Source organism: Rhinopithecus roxellana, chromosome 11 (genome assembly GCF_007565055.1).
Source record: "Rhinopithecus roxellana isolate Shanxi Qingling chromosome 11, ASM756505v1, whole genome shotgun sequence".
In the NCBI taxonomy this organism is placed as follows: Eukaryota; Metazoa; Chordata; class Mammalia; order Primates; family Cercopithecidae; genus Rhinopithecus; species Rhinopithecus roxellana.
In genome coordinates, this window is record NC_044559.1 from 75,179,718 (window position 1) to 75,197,694 (window position 17,977).

The 17,977-nt window shown below is 36.3% G+C and overlaps 1 protein-coding gene across 5 annotated transcripts in view; it reads right to left on the bottom strand.

Annotated features, from left to right (window-relative positions):
* Positions 1-17,977, bottom strand: part of R3HCC1L (R3H domain and coiled-coil containing 1 like) — a 104,149-nt gene that overhangs the window by 23,752 nt on the left and 62,420 nt on the right. For 4 of the 5 annotated variants that reach the window (XM_010389537.2, XM_030941145.1, XM_030941147.1 and 1 more), the window contains one exon: positions 5,133-6,931. In XM_010389537.2, the coding sequence (XP_010387839.1) occupies positions 5,133-6,917 (1,785 nt within the window). In that variant the 5' untranslated portion in view covers positions 6,918-6,931. Of the gene's footprint in view, positions 1-5,132; positions 6,932-17,977 lie in introns of those variants that run through there. The other variant, XM_010389538.2, reaches the window with a different exon arrangement.

The following is a 17,977-nucleotide window of genomic DNA, read 5'->3' on the forward strand; positions in this document are numbered from 1 at the left end:
ATAAATAAGTCTCATTAGTTCCACAAGACTGTACACTGTTTACTGTTATCCTTCTCTTTTACCCCCAACATCACTAAGATCAGTGCTGGGCACAGAATATTTGTTCACTATCTGTTGACTGGCTGAGACCTGGCAGGTAGAGACAAAGGCTTAATGTCATGGAAAGAACAAAGGGCTAGAAACCAGGAGGCACAGATTCTAATGCCAACTCGGGCATTAACTTACTTTAGCTACAACCCTTCTGGGTCTTAGTTACCTCGTCTATAAAATAAGAAGGGGCCAGCCTAGTTTGTAGGCTAGACTGCTGAATCCATGTTTAAGGAGTTGATAGTCTTGTGGAACTAATGAGACTTATTTTCAGAAATCATTTTAAACACTAACATTCCACTTTTTAAAAATGACTTGTGCAGTTCTATCTCTAAGACAGGATAAAGCTCTAGTTCTGAGTCCTTATATGTTAAGGACTATAATATAAATTCTGGCTCATCTTGGAAGATACGAATAGGAACATTTTTGTGGGTATTTTTAATTAAACACAATTAAACATAATAAACCACTTTACAGTTATAGGTATAACAAATTTAAATGAGAGGCACTGGGGGTTACAGGAACAAGGACAACAAGATTTGGGCACAAGTTGGTGGTGTAAAATTACTACAGTTGCTTCAAAAATCTATTTACATAGAATTAACCCATATAATCAATTCTCAATTATGTAGGTGAGGTTATTCAAGTCCTTCATTTCTGTTTTTCTCTTCCACTTAACTGCTTGTTAACTCACTTTCTATTGAAGAAAATCAATTTAAAATTGTATGATTTACTATAAACCCTAACAAATTTAAAAATGCCCTAACCATACTCCACATGCCATATCTCATGGAATTCACTGAAACAAGCACTGTCAAGGACACAGCAAGGTATACTAGGAATCTCTGAATCTTCAGACAAGAATCCTTAAATAAAAGTTTCCTTGTACTGACAATATAGGCCAAGAACTGTTCACCTTTCTCCAGTTTTGAAAGAGGATCAGAAATTAAAATGCTGCTGGCTTCTATGCTGATTCTGAGGGAAAAATGTTATGCAACAAATATAACAGAGCTCAGAAGGGGGATTTTTAATTTTAGGAGTCACCTAGTTACAAAAACAAAACAAACTATGAGCGATGGAATCTACTTAATGTTCCCTCTTTCTGTTTGGACCAGAGATCTAGTCATCATTCACTAATGGATTGAACAATAAAAACAGAGTACATAATTCACTCAGATTCTTCACTGGATGTCCCAACTGACTGCATTAGAATATACAGCATCTGGAAAGTGAGTCTATAAATCCCCACTTAGGCAGTCAATAACATGTCAATTCAGACATTTTTATAAAAATATGAATTATAAATCTGTTAAAATGAGCTGCAACTATTAAAAGACACTGTGAAAAAAATTAGAACTAGACAGGTGAGGGGGTACATGGGAACTCTGTACTCTGTTCAATTTTTTGAATAAATCTAAAACTACTCGAAAATAAAGTCTATACATTTTTAAAAAATAGAATAGAAAACAGAAATTAGAAACATAGAACAGCATAGTAAAAGTGGGAACTATAATCTCTAGTTTAATTCTATAGCCTCACCAACATGAAACTGCATCAACCAGTCCAGCACTGGGGGATCTAATCTCCTTTTGTTCCTTTTCCCCCCATCCTATCCCTCTAATCTCCTTTTGAAGTTATATTCTGTGTCACTTATCAGGCAATGAAATACAGTTTTAGTACCTCTGTTATAAGGTTGTTTTATATTAATTACCCTGCAGATTGCTGTGTAACTAATCACATAGTTAGTTACACATTGTCTCTCCAAATAAAACATGAACAACTTCAGAGCAAAAGACGGCATGCAGCACAGTGCCTTTAACATAGCAGTGATAACAACATATCTCTAGCTATTTGGGATTTATAGTTTATCAAACTCTAAGTGTTCAATATTTGCTATTAAACTGAAAGGTGATAGGCTAGCAAGTATTTATGAGGCATTGAGGGGTTGTGATATGAAGGGCTTTCCTCTCTTTGTATGGTTATATAATTTGCTTTTAGTGACTGGATTATAAGTTCTTCCTTTCAGTTTTGGGTTTTGCACATAACATGGACACCATTTTTGCAAAATACTATAGGGAGACAGAGAGAGTATAACAATGTAAGTTAGCACACACAGAGAAGTAAGACGAGTGGGATAGGATGGTATTCCTTTTACTCTTCTCTTTCCCATTATGGTCTACATACTATTATAGAATATGGTTGTATAATATTAGTGGCTTTCTGTAACTAAAAGAAGGCCTCAAATTCTTACAAAATTTAGGAGATACCTACTTAAATATTTACCCCTAAAAATTCAAATCAGTGCCACAAATGACAATGACGGTGACAGATGCTGGTATCTATCAACATCAATGTTACCTTCTTGGTAACCCATTAATCCTCCTACCAATAGATTTGCTGATCAGTACAGACGGCAGTAGGGGCTATGAAAGTTTTTTCTAGTGAACAATAACTCCTGTGTTCTTCTACCAAGAATTCAGAAGGCTAAAAAAAGTCATGCCAATATCGTGTCCTTCATCAATTACCACCTTAAGTTTCTGGGCATTCCATACCGTGGCTTTAGAAGACTAATTGTGATTTTTGGAGACTCATCAAGAGTTGCAGTTCTGGGAGCTCAATAATGACCTACTTATACTCTAACCCCCTGAGGCAGTTCTGGAGGTTCAAATGTCACAGGAAATTGCTTCACAAGCCAATGGCTGTCACACCTTGCTCTACAGCATACCTGACCATTAGAAGTATCAGACATACCTCCATATGTCTAGCTGTTATCGTATCAAGAAACAGGCCAGCTGGGATGATAGCCAAAAACCTTTGGTTGGAAAAGTTTCAAGGTAGGCAGGCACTCACTCTGGTTTAGCACTTAATAAAGTATGTTTGGAGCAATAAAAATAATAAACCAGAAGTCATCATAGGGTTATTAATGTTGCTGGATTTATGACATCTTTTAATAACATTATCACTATTACATTTTCTAAAACTCAAAGCAGAGGAGCCCATAGTTTTGCAGTTGGATCTGCTACTTGTATCCTCAATTTCCTTCCTTCCTGCTCTTATTTATGCTCATTCCTCAACACAGACCCTACTCTCTTCCAAGTACCTCCAAACATAAGCCAAACACAACAACCAGACACTGTCCAACTTCAGCTTAAAATACTGTATTATCTGTTTTCCTCCCAATCCCAGCTTTAGGTCATCCCAATGTCCTTTTTAACCATATTACTATGCTCCTCAAAATACTGAGTTGTTGCTTAAATTATTTTACACCTACTCTAAACACTGCAAAGACCTGAAAAACTGAATTGTACACCTGAACTCCCCCTCTTCCAATACACAAGCCATATCCATAAGCTACCCCACCAAATCCAAGTTCCAGCCCCTGATGTTTTAAAAGCCCCTGGAGGCAACCCTAAAAAGACAGAGTCCCCAACTCTGCCCTATCAACTCTATCCATTGGATAAATATTTACTGAGTACTACACCATGTGTAAAAGGCCATGAGAGCCATGCTCTTCTTTTGGAAGAAGCTGTTCATCTCTCCTCCATGTTCCTGTGCTCTCTATTCCTCATGCAGTCCTTTCACCAACTCTTGCAAATACTGTTTCTTTTCTCAGTCTAAAGCCTTCTCTCAATGCTTTAATTCTTAATAACATCTCTATATTCACCTAGCTTCCCACCATATTATTGTTTCTTAACCTGATTTGGATCTCAAACCTCTACTGAACAGTATGTTTCTAATTATGGGCTGACAAGTCATTTGTAGTTCCCCACTCACATTCTCATATAGATTTAAGTGTATTACCTTTGAGCAGTGGTTCTCAAGCTTTATGTGCATCAGAATCACCTGAAAAAGTTGTAAATAGTTTGCTGGGCTAAATAAATTGCATTTCTGACAAGTTCCCAGATGACACTCATGCTGCTGATCTAGGGACCATACTTTGGAAATCACTGCCTTTGAGAATCTGATGAAAGCTATGAAAAAACGCACATACATACATATAATTTTGCATGTAATTTCAAGGGGCTCATGGATGCTCACTCATAGATATTCTCTGCTCTATATTTTGTTCTGAGGAATGTTTAAGATACAGTGTTTCCTGACCTGACTGTAGGATGTGCTCGTTTGTTGTACACGGAAATTCTTTCTGTGCAAACACCTCCCATGTACGAGGTGGGATTGCTTGGTATTGGAAAGTCAGTTCTGTCCAATGGGCTGCGCTCTTCAGTATTATGTGGCTGGTTTACAGGCATGTGATAATTTTTCTATACTTCTAGCTTAATTCTCAGAAACAAAAGACTCATCACTTAGTATTTAAAAGGGTCTTTGGAATGCCTCAAAAGAAACCCTTTAGGTGAGGAAATGCCAGTGATTCCTATTTATGGTAAGGAATTTAAATGTTGGATACAGAGTAAACATTTAAATTAAGAAAACAAAAAGACTGAACTGAGTAATTTCTAAGATGCCTCAAATCTAACATTTATTTATGAATTCTAATTGGCCAGCATATCATTATTCACTTACATTTTCTATTTATGCTAAATAGGTAATTCATTCTTCAATTTAACCCAGTATAAACTCCTTAAAAAACAATGATACTTTCTTGTATTTTACCTTTCCTTTCTCTACTTCCTTCCCTCTACAGTGTCTAACACTCCAACATCCACAAGAAAATAAAATACAAATAACAATAGTAATAAATTATTCTCCTTCCCTTAAATAGGCCCATGTAAAAGATACCTTGTTAACACAGAAAAACCTTTTTGAAGAAGTTTTCCTTTGTATTTCCTCAACAGAGAGCCAAAATCCATTAAATTCATCTTTATTCAATAAGATCTCTCAGGGCTTGGCTATTATAGATATAGCTCAATGCTGTATATTTTATTTTTTAAAGATCCATCAGATATTCTCTTCTCAATCTACAAGTCTATTAGTTTATTGCAGGAACTCTCAAACATCAGTGAATGTGCATCAATGTCTATCAATATTACCACTGAAATCCTAATTTATAAACTGTCTAAGCATCAAGCAATTTCAATTAAACATACCTCTTGTAGAAGACGTGGATCCAGGCAGTCACCATCATCGTTAAACATAGATTCCCAGCTCTCCTCAGTGGCAGTAATTCCCTCTGTGTGAGAAGTTTCATTTGCTTCTGGTTCAATGGATGTTTCCACAGATAATGATTCCCTATCAGGAAAAGATACACCAAATTCTACATTCTCTGAGTCATCTTGCTCTTTTGTTTTGAACTCTTCGGCAGTTCTTAGTTCGTGCGATGCTTCCGTTGTATCAGCAGTACTACCCAGATCAATGCCCACAGCACTGTCTGAAAGTACTTTTGTCCCATTTAACATACTGAGTTCAGAGTCCAAAAAAGTGTTATAATTACTACCAGCAATCTTTTTTATAGGTAAGGAGGAAGCACAATCTGACAAGCTCTCTATCAACTTTCCTGTTGACTCTGTAAAACAAGATGAAATACTCTCAGCATAAATACCTGAGCAAGCAGTCAGGTTGCTGAAATTTTCAGTGTCATTCCCACTTCCAGCTACATGAAGAGGGATTGCATCTGCATTCATTCCCATAAACTCTGAGAAACTTTGTGTATTATTAGACATCTCATCAGCTATTCTAACTGCAACTACGTAAGAGCTATCAACAGCTACATGATCACTACAGGACGTAACTGTGGTGTCCATCATACATGCTTTATTGGTAATGTCACCTACATTCTTAAATCCATTATCTCTATGTGTTTCATGAGCAAGGGCAGCTGTATCAGGAGGTTCGTGTTTTACATGTAACTCATCAGCAGTAATGTCATTCTTCTCACATTCTCTAATCATCACTGGACTAACAGTGTCATTTGTGCTCTCTGACAGAGAGATGTGACCCATAGTTTCAGGAATGGAATCTGTATCTTTTTGATCTAAGATGAAACCTGTACTATTGGCTATACCACCTACATTCTCAGCTTCAAAATCTACGCAAGTTTGATCAAAGACACCATCTGGACTTCCAGGAACAGAAGTAGTGGTGATGCCTCCGCTGCTGGGCTTCAATATTCCATCTGATGTTTGCATGCTTTGTTGCACAATTTCAGAATCAGAGCTTAGTTTTATTGGTACAATCATATTCTCAGGTTTCATGACAGAACTAAAAACTCTAGGAAACTCATATAGTATCTCCAAAACCTTGGTATCAGTTTCAATTCTGCCTTCCAAATCTTTGTGTTCAAATGTTTCTCCATCAGGTTCATGCCTACTGAAGTCACAGACTTCCACATTTTGGAATGGTTTGCTTGGAACCTGAGCCTCACTGATTTCTGAACAGGCCTGTGATAGAAGTATCCTCTCATGTCCTGTCACATTTGTAGTTTCAACTTCCAAACACTCCACCTTCTTTGGTTTAAAATGTCTCTGTAAAGGTGCATTAGCTATAACCCCAGCATTTGGGGCTCCCTGCTGATGTCCTTGGGATAATACCTCTTTAGATTCAGTGGTTCCTCTCTTAGAACAAACTCTATTTGTTTTTTGAAGGCATGTGTCCTTTCTTAACTTTGTTGAAGATTTTTTTCCTTCTCTACAATTATGCTCCTTTCTATCAGGATTGATACCTAGTCTTCGAGCCTCTGGTTTGTCTCTAAAGACTTCTTTTTGGGAGAGAGAGCTTTCTTTTTGCTTTTCTTTCACCACAGAGTTAGGTGAACCACAGCTTTCTTCTTCATCACCTGTCTTAAGGAGTACTGCACCCCTTCGAGCTTTAGGTACATAAAGTGCCATGTCAGGCCTTCTGGCTCGAACTCTGCATCTCTCTGCTTCTTGCTGCATGGCACCAACACAATCTGCAAGAGAAGAATGATTTAATTATCAGACACTAATTACAATGTATTGAACCAAAGATTTTCTTTTTTCTTTTTGAGACAGAGTCTCACTCTGTCACCCAGGCTAGAGTGCAATGAAGAGATCTCAGCTCACTATAACCTCTGCCCTCCCAGGCTCAAGTGATCCTTCTACCTCTGCCTCCCGAGTAGCTGGGACCACAGACACATGCCACCGTGCCTGGCTTTGTGGTTCTGTTTGTCTGTTTTTGTATTTCTGGTAGAGATGGGGTTTCGCCATGTTGCCTAAGCTGGTCTTAAGCCCAGGCTGAGCTCAAGGCAATCCACCTCAGTCTCCCAAAGTGCTGGGAGTACAGGCATGAACCACTGTGCCCAGTCTTTTTTTTTTTTCCTTTAATTTTTTGTTTTTGTTCAACATAAATATATATGCACATAAAGTGATTTTTGAGAGTAACTTGACTGTTGGCTAGAAAATGAAATGACTTATCAGAGAATGCTTTCTAGAAGATGTTGCTTTTAATATTTTTTAGAAAAGAGAAAGTAGTGAAAAAGAGAAAAGTATTATTCTATTAATACCATTTAGTCAAGTGACTTGCTATGAATTTCCCTTGCTTCCAGCAGTAATAAAACAGATCTGGCTAGGATGAAGGAGGGTAGAAGATGGAGGAAACTGTGATGAGACAATTCACTCTAGTAACTTCCTGACAACCTCCACCATGGTAGCTCAATGGAATTTAACAAGAAGAAATATAACAAAAGTTAAACCGTTATCTACTATCTACTACATATAAGAAAATGTGCTAGGGAATTTCATATTGAATTATTCTTTTAATTTTCAAAATAATGCTATGAAGTAGGGGTAAGTTTGTCCAGGACAGAGTAAGGAGGTGCAATACACAACAGAGAAACACTCACATACATGCAGATGCACCCACTGTTAACATTTCACAACATACATTTCAAAAGGAGATAATACGAAGGCAGAGAGGAAAAAAGGCTAACACATCCTGTCCACTCTATTCCAGATCCCTAAAATTTCACCTGGTCCAGAATACTTCCTTGGTGAAAAAGCTCTATTCTCATGGCGCAGCTTATTTTCCTTTCAGCCCAAGTAATACCGTGGCCCTGATCATTAAGTAACTCCAGTGATTATCTTGTTCTTTTTCTCTTTTGATATCTTAGTTAATATCTAGCCCAACATTCTTCATGTACATTATATCTTCCATTTGAGGAAGAATATGACCTTAACATTTAGCCATGCCAGGATTTTTCAAAAAATGCCTAATTTTCAAAGACAGGAGTACTGAAGTGTGTTTCATAGGAAGGGATACCAGAGACATAGCACGCCTGGATTACAGTAAATAAAACTGACAAAATATGTCATAATGAACTTCTGGATATAAAATGATGAAATGGGGATTACTTAGCAAAACTGATAAGTGGACTCACAAAAGATTAAACAACAAAAAATAATGGGTAGAAATGAATTTAGAGATTAAAGGAGGATTATATAGCCCTTTGAAATTCAACATTTTATACAATAATTTACATGTAAACAATAAACACGGAGTGCTTATCAAATCTGCAACTGACATAAAAATGACAGAATACCAAAAATTAAAAAATTAAAATTCAGTATCTTTTCTATAATCTGAAACGTTGTGCTGAAAGCAATACGAAGGTATAAAACAGTAAACACAAGGATCTCTTTCAGAGCGTTTTTTTTTTTTAAAGAATCAAACAGAAGACAGAAGACGTGACTTCCGTACAATTTGCATAAAGAAAGATCTAAAGGCTTTTATTTTGTTCACAAGGTCAATAAAAGCCCCAAAGTAGTGATGTGATGTTCTAAAAAGGCAACACACTCTTAGATTACAGAGTTTAGAAAATACGTCACACAGTGTAGAGCTAAAAGAACTAAAGGTATAACTCTTGCCCAAAGAGCCCAAAAAACCACAGCTAACTTTACACCTGAAAGATTGGCTGCTCTATAAAAGACACAAAATTTCTTGTTTATGTTTCTATGTTTCTCCAGAAGTCAGTACCAGAACCAAATGTTAGAAATAAAAGGAAAACAAAATTTAGTTCAATATAGGAAAGAATTCTACTTCTAGATTTCTCCAATGTTATTACTAGAAAATGAGCTCTATCTCTAGCAGAATTTAGATAAAGGCTGGATGACTGACATATACTAGAGAAACTCTAAATTCTATGATTCTATTTCTAATCTGCAATAGACCTATCGAAGGCCTCAAATTATCTACTTTAAAATTATCATGTGCCACAGTTAATGACTTTACAAACTCAACCTTTTTTTCTTAAATAATGCTCACATACAGTCATAATACTATTTCCTGTAGCTGAAAATCAGTATAATAAATTTGTATTACTATATATTTCCTACAAAAGCAATGATTTCGACTGTGCCATGACTAGCAGTGTGTTGGCAAATATTCAGCAATCAGCTTTCCAAGTATCCTTCATAGTATTACTTGATGTTTTTCTTTATGTCATTGATGTCAATGATGTGAGTGACTTCTTAGCTGAAGTAATTATTTTTTAATAATGGAAGAATATATACTTTTTTTTAGTCACAATATAATAGCTAAAGGCATGATACATTTTTATTAGCAGCATTCTCTCTATCACTTTAAGTCTAGACAATCAAGAAATAATAAATCAAGTCCTATTTATGGCATTTGACAATCTCTGCAGTGTAGAGATTCTTGCCATAGCTAATTTCTAGTTATCACTATGACATTACCAAACACAGAGTTGGGGGAAAAAAATGTACAAAAGCACACCATTATAGTATTTCAACCAGAGATAGGATATACTTAAATAAATAACTTCAAAAGCATAGATCATAATAAAGTGTAGTAAAATAATTAGGAAGTCAGGAGTTTAGAGTATTAGCTTTTAAAAATGTAATTTTAATAGTAAGCCTATGTTCTTTAGTTTTTAATAACAGCTGTGTTTAACAATCAGTTTGAAGAATTCCTAAAATTTTAACCATCAGTTCTCAGGCCAGTAGGAGACACTCCAATCCACCACTATGCCCATTCTTTCATAACTCACAGACAGAAAAAAGGAGAAGCATCCCCATTCTTGTGGACTGTCAAGATACAGTAGTCCCCACTCTTACCTGCAGGAGATATGTACCAAGATCCCCAATGGATGCCTGGACCATGGATAGTACCCAAACCCCATATATATTGTCTTTTACTATACACATACATACCTATGATAAATTTTAATTTATAAATTAGGCACAGGAAAAGATTAACAATAACTAATAATAGAACAAGTATAATACGTAATATTGTTACATATAATATATAAAAGTTACATGAATGTGGTCTCTCAAAGTATATTATAGTATGCAATATTTTTATACCATGGATGACTACAGGAACTGAAACCATGGAAAGCAAAACCATGGAAAAGAGGAGAACACTATACTGCCAATTTAATTTAAAGTCTTGTTGCATTTTTATGAATTTCTTTTGCAACTATAGGCATGAAAGGCTTTTCACATTGGGAGTGGGGCTGTCTGCCATACAATTTTTAAAAATGTACCTTGGATTAAACTTTTCCCACCCTGCTACCTGCTATTAGCACTTGCTATTCTCGCTTTCTCTCTCTTTTTTTGAGACGGAGTTTCGCTCTTGTTGCCCAGGCTGGACTGCAATGGCGCGATCTTGGCTCACCACAACCTCTGCCTCTTGGGTTCAAGCTGTTCTCCTGCCTCAAGCCTCCCAAGTAGCTGGGGTTACAGGTGCCCACCACCATGCCCGGCTAATTTTGTGTTTTTAGTAGAGATGGGGTTTCTCTATGTTGGTCAGGCTGGTCTCAAACTCCCGACCTCAGGTGATCCGACTGCCTCGCCCTCCCAAAGTGCTGGAATTGCAGGTGTAAGCCACCGTACTGGGCCGATATTTTCTCTCTTTTAACACAGTTTTAACTTTTTTACAATGTTCTAAGTGCTTTTTATCCATCTAATTTGCTTCTTAACTAGACAGAATCCATTATTTGGGGTGCATTTTGCAGCTAATTTATTCTTGAAGGACCATCAGCATGCACTCTGTTCAAAAAAATCACACTTTCTAAAGGGGATAAAAATTCAGATTCCTTCATAATGGAGGTCAGTCAATTGCTAACACATGCCTTTAAAATATTTTAGGCCAAATCATTTTTTTATATTATACTGTTGAACACTGGGATCATACCTGAGCACCTGTCCAATTGCTTCTACAGTTTCCAAGGCTCCCTGAGAGAAAATATTGGTAACTTCCTATAAGTACCTCTCTGATCCATCTTCATGAGAAATTGAACAAGCACAAAATAAATTGGGCTTTCACATTTTCACAACAGAACGTCAACGGTGTTTGTCCCATATTTGGTGTCTAAAACATATGGATCCCTCTTCAATCAACAACTGAGTATTGGCACTTAAGGCACTCACTGGGTAATTCAACCATGAATTGATTTAATCCAGTATTCACCAAAGACTCACATGAGACATCTGATATTTGAGAGAAACTGCCTAATGGGCATACTAACTATTCATTCTTCTAGAACAAATTTGGTATTTGTTAGTTCATCAGAATGCACCATAGCTAAACTATATATATTGTCTTAACATTTTATTTGGGAATAATTTCATACCTATAGATGTTACAAAAGTAAAAATAATACAAATAGTACCCTTACACTGTTTACCCATATTCACCAATGGTTAATATTTCACCTCATTTATCATTTGCAATCGTGCATATTCCTCCTCCTCTTCCTCTCTTTACATACACACACACACACACACACACACACATGCACGCAGTTTTTTTCCCGAATGTTTTTGAGGGCAAATTACAGACATCATGGCCCTTTGCCCTAAATACTTCAAAGTATAATACATTTCCTATAAATAGGGATATTCTCTTACACAGCCACAACACAGTTATCAATGTCAGCATATTTAACACTAATAAAATACTTTCATTTAACGTAAGTATTCCAATTCTGTCAAGTAATCTTATAATGTCCTTTATAGAATATTTCCCTTTCCATACAGGATCCAGTTAGGGTCAAGTAGTCCCTTTAAGTGCCAGGTGTCTTAAGTTTCCGACCTTCTAGAACACCTCCACAGTGAAAGCTGTCATTTATGATGTTGACATGTTGGGAGAACAGCTCCCCTCCCACTCTTTTTTTTTTTTTTTTTTCTGTGACAGAGTCTCACTCTGTCACCCAGGCTGGAGTGCAGTGGTGCAATCTCGGCTCACTGTAACCTCCACCTCACAGGTTCAAGTGATTCTCCTGTCTCAGTCTCCTGAGTAGCTGGGACTACAGGTGCCCACCACCACACCCGGCTCATTTTTGTACTTTTACTAGAGATGAGGTTTCACCATATTAGCCAGGCTGGTCTTGAACTCCTGACCTTGTGATCTGCCTACCTCAGGCTCCCAAAGCACTGGGATTACAAGTGTGAGTCACCGCACCCGGCCCCCAATCTATTTTTTAAGAGAATGCTCCTATGTAAGGCTTGTCTGATGTCTTCCCGTGATGAGACTGAGGTTACACATTTTCAGTCAGAACACTTTATGGGGTGGTGATGTGTCCTTAGGGCATCACATCTTGAGGGACATGATTTCTACCTGTCCTTCAGTGATGCTCTTAACTTTGATCATCCAGTCCAAGTATTGTGCGATTTTTCTACTGTATAATTACTACACATTTTCTCCCTTGCAATTAATAAGCAGTGTGTGGGGTAGTACTTCAAAAGCATGCAAATTCTCTTCCTCATCAAAACCAGGTAGCATTCTAAATCTGATTATTCTTATCTGATTCCATCTTTACTATGATGGTTGCAAAACAGATGATTTTCCAACTTTAGGGGTCCCTCCACATATACCAGTCAGGCCTTGGAATTTTTCTGAAGGCAAAAGTAAATCATTTATCTCAGCTCACTACAGATGCTAAGATTCCCTAAATTAAAATTTAATGTTAAAATCTCAGCCAGAGGCATGCGCCTGTAATCCGAGTTACTTGGAAGGCTGAGGTGGGAGGACAGCTTGAGGCCAGGAGTTCAAGGCTGCAGTGTGCTATTACTATGCCTGTGGATGAACAACCACTGCACTCCAGCTTGGGCAAGGTAGCGAGAGCCCGTCTCTTTTTTAAAAAAAAACACCAAAATCTTATCCTTCATAGTCATTGGTCAATATAGAAAATATCTATCCGAAAAACATGTCCTAACTTTTGCAAACTCAAAGCTAAAGGCAACTATCATCTTTCCATCTTTCCAGTGTCTCGCTTATAAAACAACGGAAAGAAAGCATGTCTCTCAGACAAAGTCACATAGTTCCTTTACCAGACATAGCATAACATATGTCCCATTCTGCTTTCTTTTCTAGAAAACACAGAGTTAAGTTTGGTGTTCAAATGCAATGACTAGTCCATCTCAGGTGTCTGATAATATGTGCTTCTCTGTCCCTTTATAAAGTCATCTCCAATTCCTTTGGGAAGGAGGCAAGGCACATGGGAGGGTATGGAAGGAAAACATTTTTGTGGAAAATACTTAGACAATATATTTATTTCAAATCTATTTTCTGAATAGTATCTTTAAGTTTTATCAACTTAAAGTTGTTTGAATGATGATATATTCTTTGGAATTACAAAATGTCTCAAATGAGGAATTCAGTATATTGAGTTCTAATCCTGGCATCCTCTTCAAATGATATGCAAAAAACTATGCGACAGAAAGATATCTATATAAAGCATACACTACCAGACCATTACCAGACCATTACAATTCTCATACATTTAAATGCCAATGCAAATATCTTGAATGTTAAGATTCAACAGACAGGCTTTTAATTCAAGATGACAGATTAAGCACACAAGTAAACCCCCCTAAAATGGATCCACATCTATATGGAATTCATTTTATAACAAATGTGGCACTTCAAATCAATGGAAAAATATGGAACATTCAATGTCAGGACAAATGGCTGGCTGTTCATTTGGCTTGTCAATATTGAGGGTTTTGCATGTATATTCAAATGAGACTGGTCTATGATTTTCCCTCCCAGTATTGGGAGTTATATGATTGGGTTACCAAGGTTACTGCAAGACACACGATGTAAGTTAAAGATTTATAAAATAAGGCTGGGTGGGCTTATTGTTGGTAGAATTCCTTGGCAGCACTGTCTGGGACTCATACTTTTTGGTGAAGATGTTTAAAAATGATTCGTTTTCTAAGGTCTACTCCAGTTTCTCTTTCTTCTTCTAGAATATCTGCCTTTGACCTAGTTTTTCAAATTTATTGATATAAAACTTATTCACAATAATTTCTTGTTGTTGCTTTATCTCTGCTATATGTCCCCTTTTTTGTGCTTACTATTATTTATTTGGGCTTTCTTCCTTTTGTGTTGAGCAGTCCCGACAGAAGTCTACTTTATAAGTCTTCAATGGGCCAGATTCTATACTACAAAAGTTACTGCTCCAACCCTTAGTTTACTTAATGCATAAAATGGGGATAACAACAGACTTATAGGCACACTGAGCAGAGTACCTAAAAATACGCATGTACAGAAATTTGCCAGGCATGGTAAAAGTCTCCATAAAAGTCAGCTATTACTACTTAAATAGACATTGAATCCCTTAAGTTACAAGTTTGCAGAGGGAGTCAAGGCCCTTATGATACATTAGTATTCTTAATGTCCCCGATATCTGTTTCTACTAGACACTAACACCTACTGCAACCATGTTTCCTGGTTTTGTTTATCAATTTCTCACTAATAGCCTAATGCTGTAAATAACCCATCATACAAAGTAAATACAATGCAACTCAGTTGTAATGTGGAAATACAAACCCTCAAAAGAATGCAAGATTTCATAAAGTCTATGAAAATAATATTAGAAAATGCTCATCTCACAGCAAAATCCTTGGATTCTGGCAGAATCAAACCACTCAACAACTAAAGATAGGACAATTCACTCAACAACTAAAGAAGGACGATGACAGAATAAGAATTGAGAAAGGGGTAAGAAAATATCTTGAGAAACTGGTGAAACCCTCAAGAGTTTTGATAAAACTGATGTACAAGTCTATTTTATATAACAAATGCTAGATAAATGAAACACAAAATGAAGGATGCTATCAGACAATTATACAATTTTACTGGAAAAATTATGCCAAGAAGGTATCACATCATTCTTTGTTAATTCTGAGAATTAGCATAGCTGCAGTTACAATTTAAATTTTGTTAAACATATAGAAAAATACATATAGTAAAATGTTTTCATTTCTGAATACTGTCCCTAACAAATCTTTTTCATTAATAACTAATAAATCTTGTCTCCATTTTTAATAGGTTTACTTTTAAGAGGTATTTTCCAAATACTAATTTTCTCAATTAGCAAGAATTTCTCTTAAGTATATATTCCTAACGAGGAAAAAAAAGCTATTATCTAAACTGCTAACACTGATTACAACCGGGAGAGCAGGAACTGAAAGAGGAAAAATAATTATAAAGAATTATTATCTTTTTATACAACATATGCCACAGTATTGTTTAAATGTGTTACAAAAAGAACAGGCAGTACTCTTGTAATTAAAACAAAATCACTAAAATTTAAAGATACGCTATTGTTTTAGCCATAATAGGACATTGCTATAAATGTGTAAGAGAAAGCAAAGGCAATGAATATTGATAAGCAGATATTTATTGGACAAAATTACTGTAAGCAGGAAAATGATGACAGGACAAAAGAAGAAACTCTTTAATATACTCAGGAAAATGTAACAAGCAGCACATAAACTACTCCACGTTGGACAGATCCTCTCAAATGTTGCAGAATGCCAAGCAACCTCCACTTTTTAGTTTAAGAATGATCTAGGACTATACTGTCCAATTAGTCACAAGTAGCTATTAAGCACTTGAAGTGTAGTTAGTCTAAACTGATGTGCTGTGCATATAAAATACACTTGGATTTCAAAGACTTTGTACAAAAAAATACAAATTGTCTATTACTTTTATACTTATTATACATTGAAATGATACTATTTTGGATATATTGCTTTAAATAAAACATTAAAATTAACTTCATTTGTTTACTTTTGTACTTTTTAAAGTGGCTTCTAGAGAATTTAAGAATCACATATATGGTTCACATTTGTGGTCCACATTAAATAATGCTAATGGGTTACCACTGGTCTAAGATCTTGCCATACCCCTAATGCCACAGGACAAATACAATCTGCTTTTCGCCTTCTGTTTTGTTGGCTTCAGCAGCATGGTAACATACCAAATCAAGAAATCAACTAAACCATGAATGTACAGATAAGCTTATCTGCATACAAACACTTTAGTTCATAATGATTTTTTAAAGGATCCAAAGAAGTAAAGTCTACTCATGTTCCATAAATCAGAAAACAAAACCAATTAGATAACAATCTGAGAGGTAAAAGTCAGCTCCAACAAATTTAGGAGCATTTTTCCCAACTTGTTATTTTTTTTTCCCCTGAAAATCAAGGCTTTTTATGTATGTTTGAAACTGTAGAAGGCCCTAAATTTCAAATCATTTCTTTGCATATTAAAAAAAGAACTTCCTTGGTTTCACTACACTACCAAGAGTATTCTTTCTTCTCTTTGTATTTTTTTTTTTTTTTTTTTTAGTAGAGATGGGGTTTCGCCGTGTTAGCCAGGATGGTCTCGATCTCCTGACCTCGTGATCCGCCCGTCTCGGCCTCCCAAAGTGCTGGGATTACAGGCTTGAGCCACCGCGCCCGGCCATTCTTTCTTCTCTTTGGTCTCCTTACAAACTGGCAAAACTAAGAGATGTCCCGGTCCTTCCATTCAGCAGTGTATATGCCCGTTTGTAAAGGAATGGAAGTACCTTAAAGACAAATTTAGTATGTTTGTAATTAAGTATAGTATTAAAAATTATATTAAGTGACACAAGTAAACCATAACATTTCTGAGCCCTAAGATAATTACATATTTCTAAATTCTAGCCATCCTCTCAAAAAAAAAAAAAAAAAAAAAATTCACTGCTCTCCTCTCCCCAACTTCACGGTTTGGTGAACAGTATCACTGTCAGCCCAGCTGTTCAAGCCAAAACCCAGGAAGTCACTACCCCTGATATTTCAACCAATTACCAAGCCCTATTCATCTACCTCTACACTGCTTCCAGTGACTTTCTAAAATACCAATCAGATTCTCCTGTTCATTTCCCTGTTCAAAATTCTTCAGTGGTTTTTCACACACAAGCTTTTTTGCATAGCAAATACAATCCTACATAATTTAGCTCTATTACCACTCCCAAAACTTCTTATATGCCCAGTCTCATCTCTGGCTATTCCTAATTTCAGACTTTATATTCCATCAATTCCAACTTCTGGTAGTACCAGACACATGCCCAGCTGACCTCTCATACCTCTGTGGTTTGAAGCATACTATTTCCTCAGTTGGATGTCTGCCTGATAGTCTCCTATTTATCCTTCAAGTCTCACGTGAAAGGTTACCTTTTCTGTAACTTCATTACTGACTCTCCTTGATAGTCTAAGCTCCTTCCTATAAGTTTCTACTATACACACATCTTTACATACATATACTTTCATTAAAGCAATGAACATACTGCTTTATAGTTACTTGTTTGCACATCTGCCTCTCTTCTTCAGTGTAGAGTTAGTGTCTTTTTGTCTTTGTATCTACAATGCCATAGCACTGCATTTGGCACTAAATAAATATCATTTATTTATATCACTAAATATTCATTCATTCCACAAATATTTATTAACTACTATGTGCCAAGTCCCATCTCAGGCATTGGGAACACAGTAATGAACAAAGCTCCTGGCCTCATGGAGCTTACTGCTGAAGACAATCAATCAACATTTAAACATATCCTATAATGTATAAGGCTACAGAGTAAAATGGAGCAGAGATGAAAATCCAGAAAATACAGGGAAGACCATGTTGTAAAGTGAGGAAGACCACTCTGAGGAGTTAACACCTGAGCTGATGCTTAAACTGAGTCAGAGAGACA